Source organism: Heptranchias perlo, chromosome 7, assembly GCF_035084215.1.
Source record: "Heptranchias perlo isolate sHepPer1 chromosome 7, sHepPer1.hap1, whole genome shotgun sequence".
NCBI classification, from domain to species: Eukaryota; Metazoa; Chordata; class Chondrichthyes; order Hexanchiformes; family Hexanchidae; genus Heptranchias; species Heptranchias perlo.
Genome location: NC_090331.1, coordinates 8835182 through 8861154, shown reverse-complemented (window position 1 = coordinate 8861154; position 25973 = coordinate 8835182). Strand labels below are relative to the sequence as shown.

Here is a 25973-nt window from a genome sequence, read left to right as displayed (position 1 = left end):
GAAGCAAGCTGTTTGCATTCCAGATCAGAAATGGAAGTGTTGTAATAAATGGAGACACCCATAGTGTGCAGTTTAAACTCTATCTCTACCGAGCAGGCCAGGGGCAGAATGCAAGAAGCTAGTGAGGAGCCTATAGAACAGGTACTGGTAAGGTACAATAGAGGGTCGGTGGCAGCAGTGTCTTGTTTTATTTTCCTCATAAGTACTGTATTTAACTATCTGTGCAGCACTTTCTGTTTCTTTCCCTTGCTCGCTCTCATTCTGTCGCTCCCTCTCCCTCTATAGGCTTCTGACTCATTTGTTTTATAAATTTGCACCTGTCGCTATTTTCTCTCTCTCTCTCTCTCTCTCATTCATTTACTTGTCCAAACATCTCTTTCTTACTGTCTACGTCACTCTCTGACACACTTCCACTCTCTTTTTCTTGCTCCCGCTCTTTCTCTCTCACGCGTTGAACTGTGAGTAACTTTCTCCAAAGGTGCAGAGGAAAGCTAAAAACTTGTTTCAAAGCACTTGCACTAAGGAAAAAATAAATGTGATTGTACACAATCCTGTGCGTCCAGTGGAAAGAGCAAACGGTCAGAGTTTTCAAGGATAAACTGAGCAATGCAGATTACATTTTACATGGGACTCACATGACATGTTACCTCAAATAAAATTTGATAGGAAGAATAGAAAAACAGAATATTTTTTTAAATGGTGAGAAACTATGAAATGTTGGTGTTCAGAGAGATTTGGGTGTCCTCGTACAAGAAACACATAAAGTTAGCATGCAGGTACAGCAAGCAATTAGGAAGGCAAATGGCATGTTGGCCTTTATTGCAAGGGGGTTGGAGTACAGGAGTAAGGAAGTCTTACCAAAATTGTACAGGGCTTTGGTGAGACAACACCTGGAGTACTGTGTACAGTTTTGGTCTCCTTATCTAAGGAAGGATATATTTGCCTTAGGTGATGCAATGGAGGTTCACTAGGTTAATTCCTGGAATGAGAGGGCTGTCCTATGAGGAGAGATTGAGTAGAATGGACCTATACTCCCTGAGGTGATCTCTTTGAAACATATAAGATTCTGAGGGGGCTTGACAGGGTAGATGCTGAGAGGTTGTTTCCGCTGGCTGGAGAGTCTAGAACTAGGGAGCGTAGACTCAGGATAAGGGGTCGGCCATTTAAGACTGAGATAAGGAAGAATTTCTTCACTCAGAGGGTTGTGAATCTTTGGAATTCTCTACCCCAGAGGGCTGTGGATGCTGAGTTGTTGACTATATTCAAGGCTGAGATAGATAGATTTTTGGACTCTAAGGGAATCAAGGGATATGGGGATCGGGCGGGAAAGTGGAGTTGAGGTTGAAGATCAGCCATGATCTGATTGAATGGTGGAGCAGGCTCGAGGGGTCATATGGCCTACCGCTGCTCCTATTTCTCATGTTCTTATGTTTTTAAAAAATTCCTCCACCTTCTCCCCATGTTCCATGTAGTTGAGCAATTTTCTATAGTACTTTTTCTCACTCCCCCTTATATACGCACGCCCTCAATCTCAATTCTTCCCTAGCCCCAGATAGTGGAGCAAACTCTTCATTGTGAATGCAGCTTCAATCTCTGCAGCTTACTCTCTCCTTATTCTGTCACGGTAAGAAATCAGATCTGATGTTTTGAGAGAATCACCTCTCCTCCAGTTTTGGCCACTTTGCCAGCTTTCTCTGTGTTCCTTTCTCCCTTGTTCTATTTCTCTATCTACGTATTTCACTCTAAATTGTTCCCTTTCTGTTCCACACCTCTAGATTGGTTGTTCTCTCTCTGACTTCACACATTTCTCATTCATATCCTGTTTTCTGACTGCCCATCTTTCACTTTCTCCCCATGTTCTCATCCTCTCTCTCATATCCAAATCCCTCTCTTTCATCCCATCTCTTCTCTTTCTGAACCTGTCTTTCTTTCTCTCTCTCTCTCTCCCACATTCTTTATTTCTCTCTCGCTCTCTATCCCTCTCTATCTCTCTGACTCATAACATGATCTGTGATGCACTGTGGCAACCGTTCATGTTGTTGATCTTTAAAAGTTCCAGATGCTTCTATCGCTAAACACTGTCCGTCTGCAATTCTCAGAGGCCACCGGTCTTTATGTAAAGAGTCTCCACTCCCCGTGTATTGCAAGCTGAGAGAAAAAATGAGGGATCTTGTTTCTATAATGTCTTTGGTCCCTGATTTCTACCCTCAATATCTTCCAATTTAGAGTGTGGTGTTGGTGTGTTGTATTGAATAACTAATGGTAAACTTTACCAAACTTCATAATGTTTACATAGGTGCCTGGTGACCGTCTAAATGGGTCATACATGTTGTTGACCTAAATGACTCACAACCCCTGAGGGAAAAGGGAACGTTTGATAGGATGGAGAGGCAGCACACAGCTGGGCAGACCGACAGTATGGGGAGGGAACACATGGTTGGGACTGATATGCTGTTTGCGTGTGTGCGTGTGTCTGCTGTACTGGTTGTGTGTGAGTGTGAGTGCGCATGTGCGTGTGCTGTACTGACTGTGAGTGTTTCTGCACAACAGCTGATGGTGTTTAGCACCTGCACACCTGGGTTTTAGATGACCCTTGTGTTAAACAGCTGGGAAATAATCTGCAGCTCTCATTCCTGTTGTTCAGCTTTCAGATCTGGACAGCAGCCTGTTTGAGAAGTTTCTGCCCGACAAGATTGGTGAGTACAGAGTTTAAGTCAATAAAGGACCAGACATCTAGTACCTGAGAATGCACAAAATCTGGACCAGAGATTCATTACTTGTACAGTAAATGCATTTCACATTCTTAGATTTAATATTACATTAAAACCAATAATCCATCGAATATCCTCACAAATACCTGAAATATGTTTATTTTCGATGGGCTAATTTCACAATAGTGGAAGCTATGATAAATACACAATTATCATCTACAGATGGGGATCAACTGACCCTGAAGTTTTGAGCCCCTATCACACAATCGATATAGATTACAAAGGACTATCTTTGTTCATCACAGTTCCCCTATCGCACCCACCTGTTTCAGAAACGATTCCAAGGGTTTTGCCTCTACCCAAAAGTCCATCCCATGTATTGATCACTCTCTGTGTGAGGAGCCTCCTGATATCAGTTCATAGAATTATAGATTCTTATTGCACAGAAGGAGGCCATTCTGCCCATCCAGCCTGTGCCGGCTCTTTGAAAGAGCTATCCAATTAGTCCCACTCCCTCCCTGCTCTTTACCCACAGCCCTGCAAATTTTTAAGTTCTAAATTTGTCTTTCACCATTTTGATCCCATGTCCTCCTGTAAAGTTTTAACTTGACATAGTGTTCTGGACCTAACTTGACTCCACCATCACACACCTCCTTGAGGTGAAAAGGCTCAAGTTTCCTTGAAATATACATTGATATATATTAATGACTTGGATTTGGGTGTACAGGGCACAGTTTCCATAAGATGTCACAAAACTTGGAAGAGTAGTAAACAGTGAGGAGGATAGTGATAGACTTCAAGAGGATATCAAAAGGCTGGTGGCATGGGTGGACATGTGGCAGATGAAATTTAAGGCAGAAAAATGCGAAGTGATACATTTTGGTAAGATGAACGAGGAGAGGCAATATAAACTAGAGGGCGCAACTCTAAAAGGGGTACAAGAACAGAGAGATCTGGGGGTATATGTGCACAAATCGTTAAAGGTGGCAGGGCAGGTTGAGAAAGCGGTTAAAAAAGCATACGGGATCCTGGGCTTTATAAATAGAGGCGTAGAGTACAAAAGCAAGAAAGTCATGATGAACCTTTATAAACCTTTGTGGTTCGGCCACAACTGGAATATTGTGTCCAGTTCTGGACACCGCACTTTAGGAAGGATGTGAAGGCCTTAGAGAGGGTGCAGAAGAGATTTACTAGAATGATTCCAGGGATGAGGGACTTTAGTTGCATGGATAGACTGGAGAAGCTGGGGTTGTTCTCCTTTGAACAGAGAAGGTTGCGAGGCGATTTGATAGAGGTATTCAAAATCATGAAGAGTCTAGACAGGGTAGGTAGAGAGAAACTGTTCCCATTGGCGGAAGGGTCAAGGACCAGGGGACATAGATTTAAGGTGATTGACAAAAGAACCAAAAGGTGACGAGGAAAAACTTTTTTACGCAGTGAGTGGTTAGGATCTGGAATGCACTGCCCGAGTGGGTGGTGGAGGCAGATTCAATCACGGCCTTCAAAAGGGAACTGGATAAGTTCTTGAAAGGAAAAAATTTGCAGGGCTATGGGGATAGTGTGGGGGAGTAAGACTAGCTGGATCGCTCTTGCACAGAGCCGGCGCGGACTCGATGGGCCGAGTGGCCTCCTTCTGTGCCGTAACCTTTCTATGATTCTATGATACTCTGGTCTTTCCTTGTAACTCAGTCCCCTGATGTGAGGGATCAGTCTTGTAGCTCTTCTGTGCACCACCTCAAGGGTTTGAACATCTCCCTTCGTCTCAGTGACCAAGACTGGACACTGTGCTCGAGATGTGGTCTGACTGGCAGCACTCTATAGTTTGAGCAATACATCCTCTGCCTTATATTGTACTAGTTTGGCGATTTAGTTCAGCATTCTGTTTGCTTGGATTGGTGCCCTGCAGTAACAAACGCATGGTCCCTGTGATCTCCTGAACTGAATTTGATTGCCAGAGGGGGTCGGAGAGGAATATTCCAGATTTTTTTTCCTTTATTGGTCCTGGGTTTTTCTGGGTGTTTTTGCCTCTCCAAGGAGATTACAAGGCTGCCAGGGGAGGAGTGGGGGTGGGGGTGGGGATGGGGCTGGTGTCTAGTCATGATGCTCCGGCCATCACGAGTGTGGGACAGGCTTGATGGGCCAGCTGGTCTTTTCCTGCCCGTCATTTATGTATGTTCATATGTTTCTATGTAACTAGACATACGAACATATGAAATTGACAGGCAGAAAAAGACTAGCTGGTCCATCAAACCTGCCCCACATACCATAATGGCCGGAGCATCGTTATTAAACACTTCCGCCCTCCCCCCACTCCTCCCCACCCTCTTCCCTCCCTATTCCCCCCCCCACCCCCCCATAGCCATGTAATCTCCTGAGAGAGGCCAAAAAAACAGAGGAAAAAACCCCAGGGTCAACAAGGGAAAATTCCTCTCCGACCCCCCCCCGCCCCCACAACCCCCCAGGCAATCGAAACCAGTCCAGGAGATCACATGGACCAAGTGTTATCATATAGAAGGTAAATGTATTTATAGATGTGACCTCTGCCCCAGTCACTAACCACCGCCCCCCCCCTCCCACCCACCCCCAACCTTTGATCTCTTTCAACTTCACCCTTAGCTTGTTGTTCAACACCATTCTTGGGATGCCTACGTTACCCATTTGTTTCCTCCAATGTGCAATACTGCTCACTTATCCACATCCAATTTCATCTGCAACTGGTACCTAACTCGTTTTATGGGCTGCTTCAGGTTCGGTTGTTCGAGACATCTGAAAAAGGCATGGAGAAGTGGTGAGAAACATGCAGACAGGGCGGAACGGGCAGAGGTACAATTTGTGATTTAGTGTTCGCATTGAAAGCAGTTTAATCTGTCTCTGATTCTTCCCCAACAGGGTTGGAACCTGATGCTGACATCTATATGAATTTTATGAAAATCCATCGGTGCTACGATGCCATCCCAACCAGTTCTAAACTCGTTGTGTTTGATACAACTTTACAGGTGAAAGCAGGGACGGGGACAGTGGGTCTGAGGGAGGTAACATTAGCAAAGAGCAGGGTTTGAGGAATGGGATTTGGAGGGGATATGATGAGTGGGGATATGGCAATAGGTATGTAGGAGGTAACATTAAGAGTAGGGCTAGTCAGTGGGATTGGGAGAGATGATATTAGAAATGGATGGCAATGAGGCAACAGGACCAGCAGGCACTCACATTGGTAATCAATGTGTTCAGGGCAAAGGGCAATAGGTCTGTGAGAGGCAACTTTAGTAATGGTTGAGCTTAGGACAATGAGCTTTTAGCAGTGAGTGAGTCATTGAGTTTGGGGAGCAGTTGTATTAGTAATAACTAGGGTTAAGGGAGTGGCCTTGTGGAGTGACATCTAGAAAGAGGCAGCCATTCTCTTGCACTTTGATGGTGTGTTTAATGGAAGGGTGAATACTGTTTTAGAAAATCTGGTCATTGGGCTCTGGTCATTGGGCTCTGGTCTTTGGGCTCTGGTCTTTGGGCTCTGGTCTTTGGGCTCTGGTCATTGGGCTCTGGTCATTGGGCTCTGGTCTAGTCTTTGGGCTCAGGTCACTGGGCTCAGGTCATTGGGTTCTGGTCATTGGGTTCTGGTCATTGGGTTCTGGTCATTGGGCTGAGGTCATTGGGCTCTGGTCTTTGGGCTCTGGTCTGGTCTTTGGGCTCTGGTCTGGTCTTTGGGCTCAGGTCACTGGGCTGTGGTCATTGGGTTCTGGTCATTGGGCTGAGGTCATTGGGCTCTGGTCTTTGGGCTCTGGTCTGGTCTTTGGGCTCAGGTCATTGGGTTCTGGTTATTGGGTTCTGGTTATTGGACTACACTTTAAATATCCCATGAATGTATTACAGCTGGATCTTCAAGCAAGTTAGGAGTCATGGGAGGGGGTGTAAGAGAGTGCCGTGAGCTTCAAATCTTCTATAGGAAGTTTTGTCTTTACATCGATGAATAACTATTCTTTCCTTCTTAAATTTGATGAATTAAGGATTTTTTTTAAATTTTGGGGCGGAGGTCACTATCAGTTCCCCACTGGTCAAACTGGACACTTGGCCTTCCACACAGGAAATCTGTATTCTGTTCTGGCAGCTCCTTCTTTTAATATAATACACAGGACTCTGTCACTTGACTGGTGAAAGAAAAAATAGATAAGATTAACACTGCAAATCCCTCACTTGATTTCCCCACCACAGTTAAGATGATCCTGAAATAAATTTACATTTTTAAAAATTTGTCTTGGGATGTGGGCAATGTTGCATTTATAACCCATCCCAAGTTGCCCTGAAGACATTAAGTATCAACAGGTAGTGTAGGACTTGAGTCACATGTCAGCCAGACTGGGTAGAGGTGGCAGGTTCCCTTCCTTGTTGGGTTTTTAGGACAATTCAGCAGCTTTTATTGTTACTTTTTCTGGTATTAGCCCACAGAACAATTAAATTTCACAACTTGTCGCAGTGAGATGTGAACTGACAATGTTGGGGTTACTAGTCTAGTACCATCACCACTACACCACTGTACCCTCCCTACACTGTGTATGCCTTCCTATGTCCATATTCAGATCATACCACACAATGCATTGATACACTAAGTCCTTGGGAGAGCTGGCCAGAAAATTAGAATACGATCAGTGTTCTATAAAAGTATTTTATGCATATATTTGATTTAAATCTTTTCCCTCCATTTGTTCATATTTTCTACCCTTTCTTTAAGTCTCTCTGTACCACACACCAATTCCCCAACCACAAGGGTGGGCAGAGGAACTATTCCAAGCCTCTAACCTGGTTGCCCTGTAATTGTCAACCAGGAGGTACCTGGTGGTGGGTTGACTTGTTCCTGCTCAGCCCGTTCTTTGACAGCTTGATTGAGGCTGGGACGTCACCCCATGGGGAATTATGGGTTCAACAATCCTCTTTGCTGCCTCCCCCACCCCCACCCCCACACCTCTCCCCATTACATCATTCGTTGCTACAGTTGCAGTTATGTAAAAGGAACTTTCAACCAGGGACAAAGACTCATTCTGACTTTGTTTAATGAAGCCACATGAAGCTCTCATGCTGACCTAGTGGGTAGATGCACCTTGTGGCATGGTACTGAGCCAAACAGACCATAAAGGTCCAGGGTTTGACCACTAGTCTGACCTAGAAACATAGGAAGGAACATAATAACAGGAGTAGACCATTCAGCCCCTCGAGCCATTCAATTAGATCATGGCTGATCTGTATCGTAACTCCACTTACCTGCCTTGGTTCCATATCCCTTAATACCCTTGCCTAAGAAAAATCTATCAATCTCAGTTTTGACATTTTCAATTGACCCCCAGCCTCAACAGCTTTTTGGGGGAGAGAGTTCCAGATTTCCACTCCCCTTTGTGTGAAGAAGTGCTTCCTGACATCACCCCTGAACGGCCTAGCTCTAATTTTAAGGTTATGCCCCCTTGTTCTGGACTCTCCCACCAGAGGAAACAGTTTCCCTCTATCTACCCTATCAACTCCTTTAATCATCTTAAACATCTCAATTAGATCACCCCTTAATCTTCTATACTCAAGGGGAATACAAGCCCAGTCTATGCAACCTGTCCTCATAATTTAACCCTTTTAGCCCTGGTATCATTCTGAACCTGTGTGGGTCAGGGTTGTGGAGCTGCAATTGGCTTTAACATTCCAGGGTTAAGCAGTACATAGATTTACATAGAATTTACAGCACAGAAACAGGCCATTCGGCCCAACAGGTCCATGCCGGTGTTTATGCTCCACACGAGCCTCCTCCCATCCTTCTTCATCTAACCCTATCAGCATATCCTTCTATTCTTTTCTCCCTCATGTGCTTATCGAGCTTCCCCTTAAATGTATCTATTCTATTCGCCTCAACTACTCCTTGTGGCAGTGAGTTCCACATTCTCACCACTCTCTGGGTAAAGAAGTTTCTCCTGAATTCCCTATTGGATTTATTAGTGACTATCTTATATTTATGGCCCCTGGTTCTGGTCTCCCCTGCAAGTGGAAACATCTTCTCTACCCTATCTAACCGTTTCATAACCTTAAAGATCTCTATCAGGTCACCCCTCAGTCTTCTCTTTTCCACAGCCCCATCCTGTTCAATCTTTCCTGATGGTTATAATCCCTTAGTTCTGGTATAATCCTAGTAAATCTTTTTTGCACCTTCTCCAGTGCTATCCTTTTTATAATATGGAGACCAGAACTGTTCACAGTACTCCAAGTGTGGTCTAACCAAGGTTCTATACAAGTTTAACATAACTTCCCTGCTTTTCAATTCTATCCCTCTAGAAATGAACCCCAGTGCTTGGTTTGCTTTTTTTTTATGGCCTTATAAACCTGCGTCGCTACTTTTAGTGATTAGTGTATCTGTACCCCCAGATCCCTCTGTTCCTCTACCACATTTAGACTCTTATTATCCAAGCAGTATGTGGCCTCCTTATTCTTCCTACCAAAATGTACCACCTCACACTTATCTATATTGAAATTCATTTGCCAATTACACGCCAATTCTGCAAGTTTATTAATGTCTTCCTGTATTTTGTTGCAGTCTTTCTTAGTATTAACTATACCCCCCAATTTGGTGTCGTCTGAAAATTTTGAAATTGTACTGCTGATTCCCAAGTCCTAATCATTTGTGTAAATGATGAACAACAGCGGTCCCAGCACCAATCCTTGTGGAACACCACTTCCCACCTTTTGCCAGTCTGAGTAACTGCCTTTAACCCCCGACTCTCTGTTTTCTGTTTTATAGCCAGCTTGCTATCCATTCTGCTACCTATCCCCTGACTCCACATCCTCTGACCTTAGTCATGAGTCTACTATGTGGTACCTTATCGAAGGCCTTTTGAAAATCCAAATATATTACATCTACTACATTACCCTTCTCTACACTCTCTGTTACTTCTTCAAATAATTCAATAAGGTTGGTCAAGCATGACTTTCCCTTTTGAAATCCATGCTGACTATTCTTTATTATATTTTTGGTTTCTAGATGTTTCTCTATTACATCTTTGAGTAAGGATTCCATTATCTTCCCTACCACCGATGTTAAGCTAATTGGTCTATAGTTTCCTGGACTTGATCTATCTCCCTTTTTAAATACAGGAATAACATTATCTGTCCACCAGTCCTCTGGCACTATTCCCTTTCCTAATGAATTTTTATATATATGTAATAGTGCCTCTGCTATCTCCTCCCTAACTTCTTTTAATATGCGCGGATGCAATCCATCCGGATCAGGGGTTTTATCCTCTCTAAGTTTGATTAGTTTATCAATGATCTTCCCCCCCTTTCTATCTTAAATGTCTTTATATCTATTTTGAACTCTTCTTCTAATGTCCTGCCCACCTTGTTAATCACTCTGGTAAATACTGAGGCAAAGTAATTATTTAATATTTATGCCATTTCGCTGTCATTACCTGTGAGTTTATCGTGTGTATCTCTCAGTGTCCCTGTCCCTATCCTGATTTTTCTTTTGTTATTTATGTGTCTGAAGAATGCTTTATTATTTCTTTTTATATTCCTTGATAATTAAATCTTGTAGTTTCTTTTCACCTTCCTAAATTTTTTTGACTTCCTTCCTAAGCTTTCCGTATTCCCTTTTGTCATCCTCTCCTTTATTGTCTATGTACTCAGTGAGTGCCTTTTTCTTTAGATTCAATTTTGCCCTTATTTCTTTATTCATCCATGGTGTGTCATTACTCGTTAGTTTGTTCTTGCTTTTTAGTGGGATATATTTCTCCTGGACTCTATTGATCACTGTTTTAAATGTTTCCCACTGCTGTTCTATTTATTTGTTTGTCAGTACATTTTTCCAGTTTATTTTCTCTAGTTCCATTCTCACCCCCTGAAAATCAGCTTTTCCAATTTCGTTACTTTGGTCTTTGTCTTACTTATGTCCTTCTCAATCTTTATCTTAAACCTTATTATGTTGTGATCACTATTGCCTAGATGTTCCACTATGCTTACTTCTCTTATCTGTCCTGGTTCATTTCCCATTACTAGATCCAGCAGTGCTTCCTCCCTTGTTGGGCTTTTTACATACTGGGTAAGAAAGGAGTCCTGCACACATTGTAAAGACTCCATTCCCTGCACCCCTTTACCTATCTCTTCATGCCAGTTTATTTGGGGATAGTTAAAATCTCCCATGATTATTATTCTATGTCCTTTACTCATTTCACATACTTGCTTACATGTTTCTTCCTCCACCTCCTTTCCACTATTGGTTGGTCTGTAGTTTACCCCTATTAGTGTGATCGATCCCTTCTTATCTTTTATTTCAATCCATATGGATTCTGTTTCTATCCTTCTGTTAGTTGTGCCCCTTTTTCCTACTGCCATTATATTATCTCTAATTAGTACAGCCACTCTACCTCCCTTCTTCCTTCCCTATCCTTTCTGATTATGTTATAACCTGCAATATTTAGTTGCCAGTCCTGTTCTTTATGTAGCCATGTTTTGGTTATTCCTACTATATCCGGTTCTTCGCTACGGATTATTGCCTCCAGTTCCCCTGTTTTATTTTGGACGTTGTTTACATTGCTCTACAGGCAGTTTAATTCATCTTTAAAAGCTATTCCTTTTACTTTATTTTTAACAGTCCTTTTATACTTCTGTTTTATAACTGTATTTGTTCCTTGACCATTTGTTATCTTTATTCCTGACCCTGGTCTGACCTTTACACTCATCTCCTTTTTCTTTTTTCTTTAGGGTTTTGTTATTGCTACCAAATCCAGCCCCCCTCACCCCAATCTTGCTAGTTTAAAGCCTATCCACCGCCCTATTTATCCTTTCTACTAGGACACTGGTCCCATTCCGCTTCAGATGGAGCCCGTCCCAGCGGTACAGCTCCTCCCTGTCCCAGTACTGGTGCCAGTGTCCCATGAAATGGAACCCCTCCTTCCCACACCAGTTTTTCAGCCACGCATTCACCTTTCTGTTCTGCCTATCCCTATGCCAATTATCATATGGCTCAGGTAGTAATCCTGAGATTACCACCCATGAGGTCCTGTTCTTTAATTTAGTTCCTAGCTTCTGATATTCCCTTAGCAGGACCTCTTCCTTGTTGTTCCTTATGTCATTGCTGCCGACATGGACCACGACAACTGGATCCTCCCCCTCCCTTTCCAAGTTCCTCTCCAGTTGCTCCGAGATATCGAATACCTTTGCATCAGGTAGGCAACACACCCTCCTGGTTGCGACTGCAGAGGACGCTATTTATTCCCCTGATTATAGAATCCCCTATGACTGCAACCTTTTTATTCTGATCCTCCTACTTTGGGCTGCCTCATGCTCCACAGTGCCATGGTTAGCATCCTGGGCATCCTTCCTGCAGCCTTCATCCTTATCCTCAAAGGTAACAAGTACCTCGTACCTGTTGGATAGGGCCAGTGTCTGGAGGATCCCCCTCTCTACCTCTACTAGGTTCTCACTGCCCTACTGACTAACATTGCCCTCCCTTATGTGTCTCTAACTCACATGCATCTTAAAGACTTAACGTTTGAGGTCGTTGACCTTTCGTCAGTACTGGAAGAAGTTTGAGATTTTAACAGTTTTTAAACAAGGACAGAGCCAAGGAAGGGGGAGGAAAGAACAAAGAGAAGGTCTGTGTTAGGGTGGAGGGCACGAGTGATTAAATGACGAAAGGGATGATGGTGCAAGGCAAAAGTGGGTGGTAATGGGACAGGTATAGAAACAAAAGATGGGTCTAGAGGAGCTGCAAATGGCAACAGGAGAACCATTACCAGCACCTGCTGTCTGAGAAAGTAAGAGCAGTGATTATGGTCTGAGGTTATTGAAATCAATGTTGAGTCCGGAAGGTTGTAAAGTGCCTAATCGAAAGATGAGGTGCTGTTCCTCGAGCTTGTGTTGAGCTTCTTGGAACAGTGTAAGAGGCTGACGATAGAGAGATCAGAGTAGGAGTTGTACTCACACTTGGTCACTTGGGCAGGTTACTGGAGAGCTGGCCCTGCCCATGGCACTGGACCCCAGTGAGAGACGCAGCCTTCGGGAGGAGCGAGGTGGGGGGAAAGTAATGCAGAGAGAAAAGCTGAGTTTTGTTTTTCACCCATCCCTCTTGTCTCTGCACAGGTGAAGAAAGCATTCTTGGCAATGGTCGCTAATGGTGTGAGAGCAGCTCCACTCTGGGACAGTAAGGAGCAGTGCTTTGTAGGTGAGTTTAACCTGTATGTCTAAAGGGGATGGGTAGAGGCCCATGTTTGTGGGATTTAATTATTAGTAAGAATTGATCAGTAACATCAAAGAAAGAAAATATTTGCATTTTCAGAGCACCTTTTAGCATCTCAGGATGTCCCAAAGCACTTTGCAGCCAATGAAATACTTTGTAGGGAAATGCGGCAACCAATTTGCGCACAGCAAGATCCCATAAATAGCATTGTGATCATGACCAGATAATCTGTTTTAGTGATGTTGGTTGAGGGATAAATATTGGCCCAGGCCACCGGGGAGAACTCCCTTGCTGTTCTTAGAAATAGTGCCATGATCTTTTATGTCCACCAGAGAGGGCAGACTGGGTGTCGATTTAATGTCTCAACCGAAAGACGGCACCTCCGACAGCGCTGCACTCCCTGAATACTGCACTGGAGTCTCAGCCTAAATTTTGTGCTCAAGTCTTTGTAGCAGGACCCGCAACCTTCCAACTCAGAGGCGAGTGTGCTACCATTGAGCTATATCACCATGAACTAACTTATAGAGCACCTTATCACGTCTCTCAGAAATATCCCGATACGTTTCAGGTACAATGAATCAATTTACATTGCAGTTTGTGTTGGGCAGGTGAATGAGGCAGCCATGGTGTGCAAGATCCCACTGAATGGACTGAACCATTTAATCTGTTCCTTTTGATGGTGGTAGTTGAGGGAGGATCGTTGGCCAGAGCTCCAGGAGAACTCCCTACCCTTCTTCATATAGGGCCTGAGGATCTTTAATGTCTGCCTGAACCAGCAGGACAGGGTTTAACAACTCATCGAAAGTGCAGCACCTCCGACAGTGCAGCACTCCCTCAGTACTAACCCTCCGACAGTGCAGCACTCCCTCAGTACTATCCCTCCGACAGTGCAGCACTCCCTCAGTACTAACCCTCCGACAGTGCAGCACTCCCTCAGTACTAACCCTCCGACAGTGCAGCACTCCCTCAGTACTAACCCTCCGACAGTGCAGCACTCCCTCAGTACTAACCCTCCGACAGTGCAGCACTCCCTCAGTACTGCACTGGGAGTGTCAGCCTGGTTTATGTGCTCAAGTCCTGGAATGGGACATGAACCCATGACCTTCTGAGGCAAGAGTGCTACCAACTAAGCCAACCTGACACTTGAGTAGAGGTCAGGGATGAAGCATGGAACCTTTCTGGTTTGTATGGCTCAGTATGACAACAGACAGTACATTTACCGGGGGAAGCGGAAGGGGGTAGGACAGAAATCGCTGGGTAAATTTCTTACAGTGACACTGAGCAGAATTGCCTATGTATAAGAAACATAAGAAATAGGAGCAGGAGTAGGCCATACGGCCCCTCGAGCCTGCTCCGCTATTCAATAAGATCATGGCTGATCTTCGACCTCAACTCCACTTTCCCGCCCGATCCCCATATCCCTTGATTCCCTTAGTGTCCAAAACTCTATCAATCTCAGTCGTGAATATACTAAACGACTGAGCATCCACAGCCCTCTGGGGTAGAGAATTCCAAAGATTCACAACAATCTGAGTGAAGAAATTTCTTCTCATCTCAGTCTTAAATGTTCGACCCCTTATCCAGAGACTATCCCCCTTAGTTCTAGACTCTCCAGCCAGGGGAAACATCCTCTCAACCATTACCCTGTCGAGCCCTTTTAGAACCTTATATGTTTCAAGGAGATCACCTCTCATTCTTCTAAACTCCAATTACTGGGAATAACCTGTTGTCTCTCTATGGATTTACTGACAATGATCCTAAGCAGTAACTCCTGTATACCCAATGACCAGGGTTACTGGTTTACAGGCAGTAACTCCTGTATACCCAATGATCAGGGTCACTAGTTTACAGGCAGTAACTCCTGTATACCCAATGATCAGGGTCACTAGTTTACAGGCAGTAACTCCTGTATACCCAATGACCAGGGTCGCTGGTTTACAGGCAGTAACTCCTGTATACCCAATGACCAGGGTCACTGGTTTACAGGCAGTAACTCCTGTATACCCAATGATCAGGGTCGCTGGTTTACAGGCAGTAACTCCTGTATACCCAATGACCAGGGTCACTGGTTTACAGGCAGTAACTCCTGTATACCCAATGACCAGGGTCACTGGTTTACAGGCAGTAACTCCTGTATACCCAATGACCAGGATCACTGGTTTACAGGCAGTAACTCCTATATACCCAATGATCAGGGTCCCTGTACATAGTCACTAAATAATTCAAATTCTATTTTTATTACATGGATTTTTGGGGGGATTTGTACCAGCCTATTGGCTGAGTGATTCAGTCTGTTCTGTGAAGACCAGGAACCAGTGGCCTAGCTGAAGACCGTCACTCTCTCGCGCTGTTGACGTTGTTGCTGACCCAATGGCCTCTGGGTGACTGCTCCTCTTTCTGCTCTCTGCAGGCATGCTGACAATTACTGACTTCATCAACATCTTGCACAGATACTACACATCTCCAATGGTAAGGATCAGCCTCAGGTACTTTTCTTTGACCAAGGTCGACATTTCCAGAGTTGAACAGAGGCTAGAAGGGGTTGTTGTAGTCAACACTACCTGCCACCATGTGTGTTCTTAAAGACCACAACTGGGCTGTTTGTTTGATCTCTTGGTTTAAGCTCAATATGCTATGAAGGGGAAAGCCACTCCTACAACATACTATTGGGGTACATTTAACAACAACAACTTTCATTTATATAGCGCCTTTAACGTAGTAAAACATCCCAAGGCACTTCACAGGAGCGTAATCAGACAAAAATTTACACTGACCCACATAAGGAGATATTAGGACAGGTGAGGTAGGTTTTAAGGAGCATCTTATAGTTGGATAGAGAGAGAGAGGTAGAGAGGTGAAGGGGTTTAAGGAGGGAATACCAGAGCTTAGGGCCTAAACAGCTGAATGGTGGAACGATGAAAATTGGGGATGCACAAGAGGCCAGAGTTGGAGGAGCGCAGAGATCTCGGAGGATTGTAGGGCTGGATGAGATTAAAGAGATAGGGAGAACATAAGAACATAAGAAATAGGAGCAGGAGTAGGCCATACTGCCCCTCGAGCCTGCTCCGCCATTCAATCAGATCACGGCTGATCTTCAACCTCAACTCCACTTTCCTGCCCGATCCCCATATCCCTTGATTCCCCTAGAGTCCAGGGAATGAGGGGCAGGGCATGGAGGGATTTGAGGTTATAATGGGGGTGAGACCATTAGCTTTAGATTGTAGACTATTATTACTTGGGCAAACATAGCAGTCATTCTACCCCAACAACATCCAAAAGATGAATGGCCAGTTAATCTGCTTTGGTGATGTTGGTTGAGGGAGGGGTATTAACCCTGCTGTGCTTCAAGTTGTGATACCTTAACGACAGGATCAGTCAGGCAGGTCCTTGGATTGACATATCGTGCGATAGACGATACCTCCAACAGTGCAGTACTGTCAACTTAGATTACGTGCTGAAGTCCTGGAGAGTCAAGTGTGCTGCTATTTTGAGCCAAGCTGACACCAGCTAAGGCATACTGCATTTTTAGTCAATTAAAACATCCCAGTCCAAACTGAATCTCGTACAAATTGCCTCCTTTTGTTGAACTCAGGAAACATGACATATATTCTGAGCAGTAGCTGTGCTGTTGTGTCACACTACGTATAGAAGAATGAATCAGCACATTAGGGTGGCCAATAGGGTTGTGTAGGGACACTGATTTGTTTGAGGGTCAAAATAGCTTGGTAATTGTCCCTGGAATTCATCTGGGTCACAAGAATGCCAATGTTCCTGCTGAAGTGGAGTGAGTGGTTGCTCATTGCCAGGCTATGGGGGGCATTGCTTGCTGTTAGCCTGTGGACCCTTTGTAAGGAGCTTCCTTTTGACTGATCAGGGGTGGTATTTAATTTCCATTTTTCTCTTTCAGGTGCAAATCTATGAATTGGAGGATCATAAGATTGAGACTTGGAGAGGTGAGGGATGGGGGGGCGGGGGTCCCTGCAGTGGTTAATTTCATTCAGCACTGGTTTGTGCGTGTGTGTGCATGTGTGCGTGCGTGTGTGTGCATGTGTGCGTGCGTGTGTGTGTGCATGCGTGTGTGTGCATGTGTGCGTGCGTGTGTGTGCATATGTGTGAGTGTGCACATGTGTGTGCATGTGTGAGCGTGGGTGTGCGTATGTGTGAGTGTGTGTGCGCATGTGAGTGTGTGTGCATGTGTGCATGCGTGTGTGTGCATGTGTGCGTGCGTGTGTGTGTGCATGTGTGCGTGCGTGTGTGTGCATGTGTGCGTGCGTGTGTGTGCATATGTGTGAGTGTGCACATGTGTGTGCATATGTGTGAGTGTGCACATGTGTGTGCATGTGTGAGCGTGGGTGTGCGTATGTGTGAGTGTGTGTGCGCATGTGAGTGTGTGTGCATGTGTGAGCGTGGGTGCGTGTGCGTGCGTGTGTGCACGTGTGTTTTAATGATGATTCCGAAGTATAGATTAATTTTTCTCCCAAAGGCTGCTTGGTTACATATTTCTTGAATGTTTATTCTCGATGGAGCACTGCTGTAAAAGTCAAAATCCTTTCTGTTAACTTGCCTAATGATGTTGCTGCACCTCCTTCACGGCTGTTTGAACACGAGGATGAGAATTTTAAATTGGAGGCGTTGCTGGACCGGGAGCCAATGTCGGTAAGTGGGGCCTGGCATGAGTTAGGACACGGGCAGCAGAGTTTTGGACGAGCTCAAGTTTACAGAGGGTGGAAGACGGGAGGCCGGTCAGGAGAGCATTGGAGTAGTCGAGTCTGGAAGTAACAAAGGCATGGATGAGATCAACAAGTAATGTATGTTTAAAAAAATGTTTGGGTTTGGATTTCTAATCTTTGAGTTAAGTAATTTGATCATATTGAGTGAACATCATGAAGATCACTTCTTTAAATCAGATGTACCTGGGCCTCATTCAGTTCAATGATTTTACTCTCCCCTTTTTCCCAGACATTTTTTTACAAGATTCCTTTAAGAGGCTGATCAGTATCTTCCCAAATGACAGGTAAAATTATTATTCTGTGTGATTGCAGCTGCAGTATGTCCAGTTTTATCTCATTGTTACAGGGGAGAAGCAAACCTTCGTTTTATTATAGAGAAATAGCAGATGCTGTATTTTAAAAATTGCATTCTCTGGATGTGGACGTCGCTGGCAAGGCCGGCATTTACTGCCCATCCCTAATTGCCCTTGAGAAGGTGGTGGGGAGCCGCCTTCTTGAACCGCTGCAGTCCGTGTGGTGAAGGTTCTCCCACAGTGCTGTTCGGAAGGGAGTTCCAGGATTTTGACCCAGCGACGATGAAGGAACAGCGATATATGTCCCAAGTCGGGATGGTGTGTGACTTGGAGGGGAACGTGCTGGTGGTGCTGTTCCCATGCGCCTGCTGCCCTTGTCCTTCTAGGTGGTAGAGGTTGCGGGTTTGGGAGGCGCTGCCAAAGAAGCTTTGGTGAGTTGCTGCAGTGCATCCTGTGGATAGAACACACTGCGGGCACGGTGTGCCGGTGGTGGAGGGAGTGGATGTGGTGTCGATATTATGGGGATAAGCAGGCCATGTGTATATTTGTTGGGAGAGGAAGAGGTCTGAGCATGCTAGAGTCCATCGTTAAAAAGGCAGACAAAAGAAAGACATGCATTTTTATAGTGCCTTTCACGACCTCAGTGTTCTACACTGGATAGCCCGGTGGTGAAGGATAAAATACTAGAGCCTGGTCTTCAGTTGCTTCCAAGCCTTTATTCCCAGAGATCCACATTACACACACACCACCCCCTAGATAAGCTCTCTTATATATGGATACAAGGGCGTCCCCAATTGATACAAACCACCTGAATACAATTAACACTAATATAAAATTGATATAAATCACATGGATACAATTAACACTCAGGATGTCCCAAAGCTCTTTACAACCAATGAAGTACTTTTGAAGCATAGACACTGTTGTAATGTTGGAAAAGCGGCAGTCAATTTGTGTACAGCAAGATCCCACAAACAGCAATGTGATAATGACCAGATAATCTGTTTCTGATGACGTTGGTTGAGGGATAAATATTGGCCAGGACACCAGGGAGAACTCCCCTGCTCTTCTTTGAAATTGTGCCATGGGATCTTTTACGCCTACCTGAGAGATAACGGGGCCTCTGTTTGACATCTTATCTGAAAGACAGCGCCTCAGACAGTGCAGCACTCCCTCAGTACTGGCACTGGGAGTATCAGCCTAGATTTTATGCTCCAGTCTCTAAAGTGGAGTTTGAATCCACAACCTTCTGACTTAGAGGCGAGAGTCCACCTGGCCAACTTTTGCAAGACTGCAGCCCCAGTGTGGAGCTTCACTCGGAGTGAGCACGGTAATGGTGATGAGCTACAACACCACAGCCTTGATTTTCTGACCCGCGCTCATCTCTAGCGAGGGTCTCACTTTGCAAAAATTAATCCCAATCTCTTTATAACTCAGCAACTTTACTCACGGAGTTGAATCTTTGGATACACCCACAGTCGTACCATACAGGGATTTCTCTCTCGTCGAATGAGACCTTTTTCTCCTCAGGTTAACATTTTTCTTCCCTCCTCTTGATTGGGTCTTCCCATACCTTCACCCGATGGGGTAGAGAACCTGCACGTAGACCTCTGACGAAGCTCCTCTAGCCATTTATCTCTGGCCCGATAGGAGAGCGACACTCGAGCAACGATTTACAACCAACAAGCCCCTGCTCTCCCAGCTTTCATTTGCAATGTGCTGCTGGTCCATACTGGGACCTTTGGATACCCCCTCCCCTCCCTTCTGATCCAGCTCTCCAAACCCGTGGAAATTGGGGTACAGGACACTGTCGGAGGAGTGGAGTTTGCCGCCTTTACATCGCTGGGTGGCACGACCCAGTGGCTAACACTGACAACAAAGCAGCAGGGTGAAAGCACCAATGGAGCTAGCAGGCCTCTCTGTGTCAAGTGTCTGTGGTGTAAAAAGGAGAAAGAACTTGCATTTATATAGCACCTTTCACGACCTTAGGGCATCCAAAAGTGCTTTTTAGCCAACAAAGTACTTTTTTGAAGTATAGTCACTGTTGTAATGTAGGAAACGCAGCAAGGTCCCCCAAAAACATGTGCTAATGACCGGATAAACTGTTTTTTAGTGATGTTGGTTGAGGGATAAATATTGGCCAGGACATCAGGGAGAACTCCCCTGTTCTTCTTCGAATTAGCACTGGGGGATCTTTTACACCTACCTGAGAGGGCAGACAGAGCCTCAGTTGAACGCCTCCTCTAAAGGACAGCACCTCCAACAGTGCTGCATTCCTTCAGTACTGCACTGGGAGTGTCAACCTAGATTTTGTGCTCAGGTGTCTGGAGTGGGACTTGAACTCACAACTGAGAGGGGAGAGCACTACCACTGAGCCACAGCTGACACCTACATGTAGTGCTGTACTGATGGCTGAGTACTACATGATCCTTTCACTAAAGGTTAATATGCAGTTAGAAAATAAAAGTCAACTAACCCTCTCCTCATCAATCAGGTCCAACGTGGTCCCATCAAATAGATGCCCGCCCTTCTCAAGCTGTTATTTCCCAGAGATTATGACAGTATTGATTTAAGGAGAATATTACAGTGCTGGAGAGAGAGGATGTCCTTGAGGAGTCAAAGACAGAATCTATTTGGTTAGAGTTAAGAAACAATAGAGGTGCCATTACACTACTGGGTGTATTCTATAGGCCACTAACTAGTGGGAAGGATATAAAGGAGCAAATTTGCAAGGAAATTACAGAGAGGGGCAAGAACTATAGAGTAGTGATAATGGGGAGCTTCAACCATCCTAATATAGACTGGGACAGTAATAGTGTAAAGGGCAAAGAGGGTGAAGAATTTCTGAAGTGTGTTCAGGAGATCTTTCTTGATCAGTATGTTTCCAGCCCAACGAGGAAGGAGGCATTGTTGGATCTGGTTCTGGGGAATGAGGTGGGTCAAGTGGAGCAAGTGTCAGTGGGGGAACATTTAGGGAACAGTGATCACAGTATCAAAACATTTAGGTTAGCTATGGAAAAGGACAAGGAGCAATCTAGAGTAAAAATACGTAATTGGAGGAGGGCCAATTTCAGTGGGTTGAGAAAGGATCTGGCCCGGGTAAATTGGAATCAAAGATTGGCAGGCAAAACTGTAATTGAACAATGGGCGGCCTTTAAAGAGGAGATGGTTCAGGTACAGTCTAGGTACATTCCCACGAGGGGGAAAGGTAGGGCAACTAAAGCCAGACCTCCCTGGATGACGAAAGAGATAGAGAGTAAGATGAAGCAGAAAAAGGGGGCGTATGACAGATGTCAGGTTGTTAATACAAGCAAGAGCCAGGCTGAGTATAGAAAGTTGAGAGGGGAAGTAAAAAAGGAAATAAGAGGGGCAAAAAGGGAGTATGAGAATAGACATAAAAGGGAATCCAAAAGTCTTCTTTGGCATATAAATAGTAAAAAGGTAATAAGAGGAGAGTGGGGCCAAATAGGGACCAAAAAGGGAATACACGCATGGAGGCAGAGGGCATGGCAGAGGTACTAAATGAGTACTTTGCATCTGTCTTTACCAAGGAAGAAGATACGGCCAAAGCCACAGTAAAAGAGGAGGTAGTTGCGATACTGTATGGGATAAAAATTAATAAAGAGGAGGTACTAGAAAGGCTGGCTGAACTTAAAATAGATAAGTCACCCGGTCCGGATGGGATGCATCCTAGGTTGCTGTGGGAAGTAAGGGTGGAAATTGCGGAGTACTGGCCATAATCTTCCAATCCTCCTTAGACACAGGGTAGTGCTGGAGGACTGGAGAATTGCAAATGTTACACCCTTGTTCAAAAAAGGATGTAAAGATAAACCCGGCAACTACAGGCCAGTCAGTTTAACCTCAGTGGTGGGGAAACTTTTAGAAACAATAATCCGGGACAAAATTAATAGTCACTTGGACGAGTGTGGATTAATAAGGGAAAGCCTGCACGGATTTGTTAAAGACAAATCGTGTTTGACTAACTTGATTGAGTTTTTTGATGAGGTAACAAAGCGGGTTGATGAGGGCAATGCGGTTGATGTTGTGTATATGGACTTCCAAAAGGTGCCACATAAGAGGCATGTCAGCAAACTTGAAGCCCACAGAATAAAAGGGGCAGTGGCAACACGGATACGAAATTGGCTAAGTAATAAGAAACAGAGGGAAGTGGTGAACGGCTGTTTTTCAGACTGGAGGAAGGTGTACAGTGGTGTTCCCCGGAGGTCAGTGCTGGGACCACTGCTCTTCTTGATATATATTAATGATTTGGACTTGGGTGTACAGGGCACAATTTCAAAATTTGTAGATGACACAAATCATGAATGGTTTAGACAAAGTAAATAAAGAGAAACTGTTCCCATTGGCGGAAGGGTCGCGAAACAGAGGACACAGGTTTAAGGTGATTGGCAAAAGAACCAAAGGCGACATGAGGAAAAACTTTTTTACGCAGCGAGTGGTTAGGATCTGGAATGCACCGCCTGAAAGGGCCAATTGTGGCTTTCAAAAAAGGAATTAGATAGGTCCCTGAAGGAGAAAATTTTGCAGGGCTACGGGGAAAGAGCAGGGGAGTCGGACTAGCTGGATTGATCTTGCAGAGGGCCGGCGCAGGCTTGATGGGCTGAATGGCCTCCTTCTGTGCCGTAATCATTCTATGATTCTTGTTAAGTACCAACTGTTTTCATGTCGTCTGATTTTAATCCATTTATTATTTTTTTTCTTCCCCCTAGCCTATTTGATGCAGTTTACTCTTTGATTAATAATAAAATTCATCGGCTGCCAGTCATCGACCCTGTGTCTGGTAACGTGCTCTATATCCTGACGCACAAACGCATCCTGAAATACTTCCACATCTTTGTAAGTCTCTCATCTGCATTATGCTTAAAGATAATTACGGGATAAGTGAAAACCTCTCTTTCTCGTTCAGAGTCTAGAGAAGCTGGGATTGTTCTCCTCAGAGCAGGGAAGGTGAAGAGGAGATTTAATAGAGGTGTACAAATTTATAAGGGGTTTTGATAGAGCAGATAGGGAGAAATTGTTTCCACTGGCAGGAGGGTCGCTAACCGGAGGACACAGACTTAAGGTAATTAGCAAAAGAATCGGGGGGAGATGAGGAGAAATTTTTTTATACAGCAAGCTGTTACGATCTGGAATGCGCTGCCTGAAAGGGCGGTGGAAGCAGATTCAATAATAACTTTCAAAAGGGAATTTGATAAATAGTTGAAAAGGAAAAAATTGCAGGGCTATGGGGAAAGAGCAGGGGAGTGGGACTAATTGGATAGTCTTTCAAAGAGCCAGCACAGGCACGATGGGCCGAATGGCCTCCTTCTGTGCTGAACGATTCTATGATTCACTAAAAATGGAGGAGGAATAATCCAAAAAAATAGCTAAATGTTGCTGTATTTATGTCTTCAAATTGAGTTTCATATCTTCCAGTCTCTTGCATGTCGTCCTTTTCTTCTTGTAAAATTGACTTTGACCTTAAGGTGTGAGATTATAAATACATGCCGTAGCATCCCTTCACCCTTGGGGTGCTGTGCTTTAATTCACCTCAGACTGATGGGATGAAAGTCCTCTGTTGGGTGTAATGATTCCATGTGAAATGAGTTTGCGCAGTCTCAGCCCACTTCCTGGTGAGTGAGACTTCACAGGACGTAAGTGCACGTAGCTCAGCACCAATTATCACGACGTTGGCATCCTTACTGACAGGCCGGAGGATGGCTGGTGCAGGAAAGGGAAATGGAGACAGCCCCTCGAACCTGTTCCGCCATTCAACTAGCTCATGGCTAATCTGTACCTTAACTCCATCTACACCGCCTTGGTTCCGCAACCCTTAATACCCTTTCCAGAACAAAAATCTATCAATTTAAAATTTTCAATTGACCCCCCAGCCTCAACATCATTTTTGGGGGAGAGAGTTCCAGATTTCCACTACCCTTTGTGTGAAGAAATGCTTCCTGACATCACCCCTGAATAGCCTAGCTCCCTTGTTCTGGACTCCCCCCACCAAAGGAAACAGTTTCTCTCTATCTACTCAATCAATTCTTTTAATCATCTCAATTAGATCCCCCCTTAATCTTCTATACCCTGACTGAGATCAGTTAGCCCAGTCCAGACAATGAATGTGAGTCCTTCATGGTCTGTTTGACTCAGTCTATTTAGCTGATCTCTCTGTGTTTCCATTCACTTGCAGGGCTCGAAACTCCCCAAGCCAAGCTTTATGACAAAGACTCTCCAAGAGCTTGGGATTGGGACTTACCATCACGTAGCCGTGATAGAGGAGACATCACCGGTTTACGAGGCACTCGGGATCTTCGTGACAAGACGGGTGTCTGCTCTGCCTGTCGTCAACAAGCTGGGTAAGTGACAGGTGGGTATAAGATGGGGGTGGAGGGGGTGGTAAATGTGAAAGGATAATGGTGCTGGCATTTCGGAGATGGTTGAGCAGTTGAACTTAAAGAGGAATGTAACCTCCAGAGGTAAACTCATTGCATTGCAACCACTTACCCCCAAAAGGCTGTAGGTGCTGGGGGACAATTGGAGATTTCAAGACTGAGATCGATAGATTTTTGATGGGTAAGGGGATCAAGAGATATGGAGCAAAGGCGGGTAAATGGAGTTAAGATACAGATCAGCTAAGATCTAATTGAATGGCGGAACAGGCTACAGGGGCTGAATGGCCTGGGTCAGAAGGTTGTGGGTTCAAGTCCCACTTGAGCACTAACTCTAGGCTGACACTCCAGTGCAGTAGCCGAGGGAGTGACACACTGACAGAGGTGCCCTCGTTTGGATGAGGCGTTGAACTGAGGCCTGGTCTGCCCTCTCAGGCGGATCCCATGACACTATTTTGAAGAAGAGCAGGGGAGTTCTGCCCGGTGTCCTGGCCAATATTTATCCCTCAACCAACATCATTAAAAGAAACAGATTATCTGGTCATTTATCTCATTGCTGTTTGTGGGATCTTGCTGTATGCATATTTGGCTGCCACGTTTCTTACATTACAACAGTGACTACACTTCAAAAGTACTTAACTGGCTGTATGGGATATCCTGAGGTCATGAGGGGCTCTATATAAATGCAAGTTCTTTTTTTAAGCAATCCTAAATCAGGCCAAGGTTTAATTATAACAGCAACTTGAGATATCTGCAAATTAATGAGAACAGGGATTTAAACTCTTTGTATGTTTCCATGATAGGCACCTGTATGGCCATGGAGATAAAAAGCCTGGATATACCTGTATGGATGTACCTGTTTCCAGTAGTTTATAGCACAGTGATCCCATTCTGATCTACTTTTCCTTTTATTCCAGGTAAAGTGGTGAATCTTTACTCACGATTCGATGCTATAGTAAGTACTGCAAGTATTTTAGAAATCTAAACAGAGAGGCACAGACACATGGGGGGGGGGAGTGGCGGGGGCGATGGGGAGGCAGGGACACACAAGGTACGATTCAGAGATGTTGGAAAGGGCCGAGCTCCCAGTAACTTGGTGCCAGCGGGTGTGGAGGTCTATCTGTCCACAGAGGTTGCATCACACAGGACACTCAACAGGAACTAAAATCAGACTTCCCGCTCTCCGGGGAGCCTCAGTGACCGATGGTGCGTGCATCTTATACATAGGTCAAAGACTTTCGTTTTATTTTGGCTGGAGAGAGTTGGGGGAGGTCACCTTATATACAAGTATAGGTGGTGGCAGTAAGATGAAATCGGTACAAATGTTTTCAGGGTCCGTGTGATCATAATATTGCAGATTGTAATTTCCAGGCTTATGTACTTGTGGAGCTATGTTGGGTGACCCTGCACAAACAGAATGGAATCTCTATTTACAATTTTAATTGTCGTGAAGTGCTTTGGGACATTTCGGAGATTTGAGAATGCATTATATAAATGCAAGAATTTACTTCTTGCATTTAGTGCCAGAGACAAAACAGAACCTTGCATCAAGTGCCAGCTAAGAAATATAGAATGGGTCAATGGACTACACCTAGTGTCAGATACAAAACATGGAATGGGTCAATGCACTACACCTAGTGCCAGATACAAAACATGGA

General features: G+C 44.7%; 1 protein-coding gene across 7 annotated transcripts in view; it reads left to right on the top strand.

Annotated features, from left to right (window-relative positions):
- prkag3a (protein kinase, AMP-activated, gamma 3a non-catalytic subunit) overlaps positions 1-25973 on the top strand; it is a 41259-nt gene continuing 15286 nt past the window's right edge. For 2 of the 7 annotated variants that reach the window (XM_067987039.1, XM_067987042.1), the window contains exons 1-10: positions 2-147; positions 2645-2696; positions 5601-5707; positions 12807-12888; positions 15314-15372; positions 16811-16856; positions 17863-17917; positions 22654-22780; positions 24117-24282; positions 25233-25270. In XM_067987039.1, coding sequence (XP_067843140.1) covers positions 49-147; positions 2645-2696; positions 5601-5707; positions 12807-12888; positions 15314-15372; positions 16811-16856; positions 17863-17917; positions 22654-22780; positions 24117-24282; positions 25233-25270 — 831 coding nt within the window. In that variant the 5' untranslated portion in view covers positions 2-48. Of the gene's footprint in view, positions 148-2644; positions 2697-5600; positions 5708-12806; positions 12889-15313; positions 15373-16810; positions 16857-17862; positions 17918-22653; positions 22781-24116; positions 24283-25232; positions 25271-25973 lie in introns of all 7 variants that reach the window. The other 5 variants (XM_067987040.1, XM_067987041.1, XM_067987037.1 and 2 more) reach the window with 4 other exon arrangements.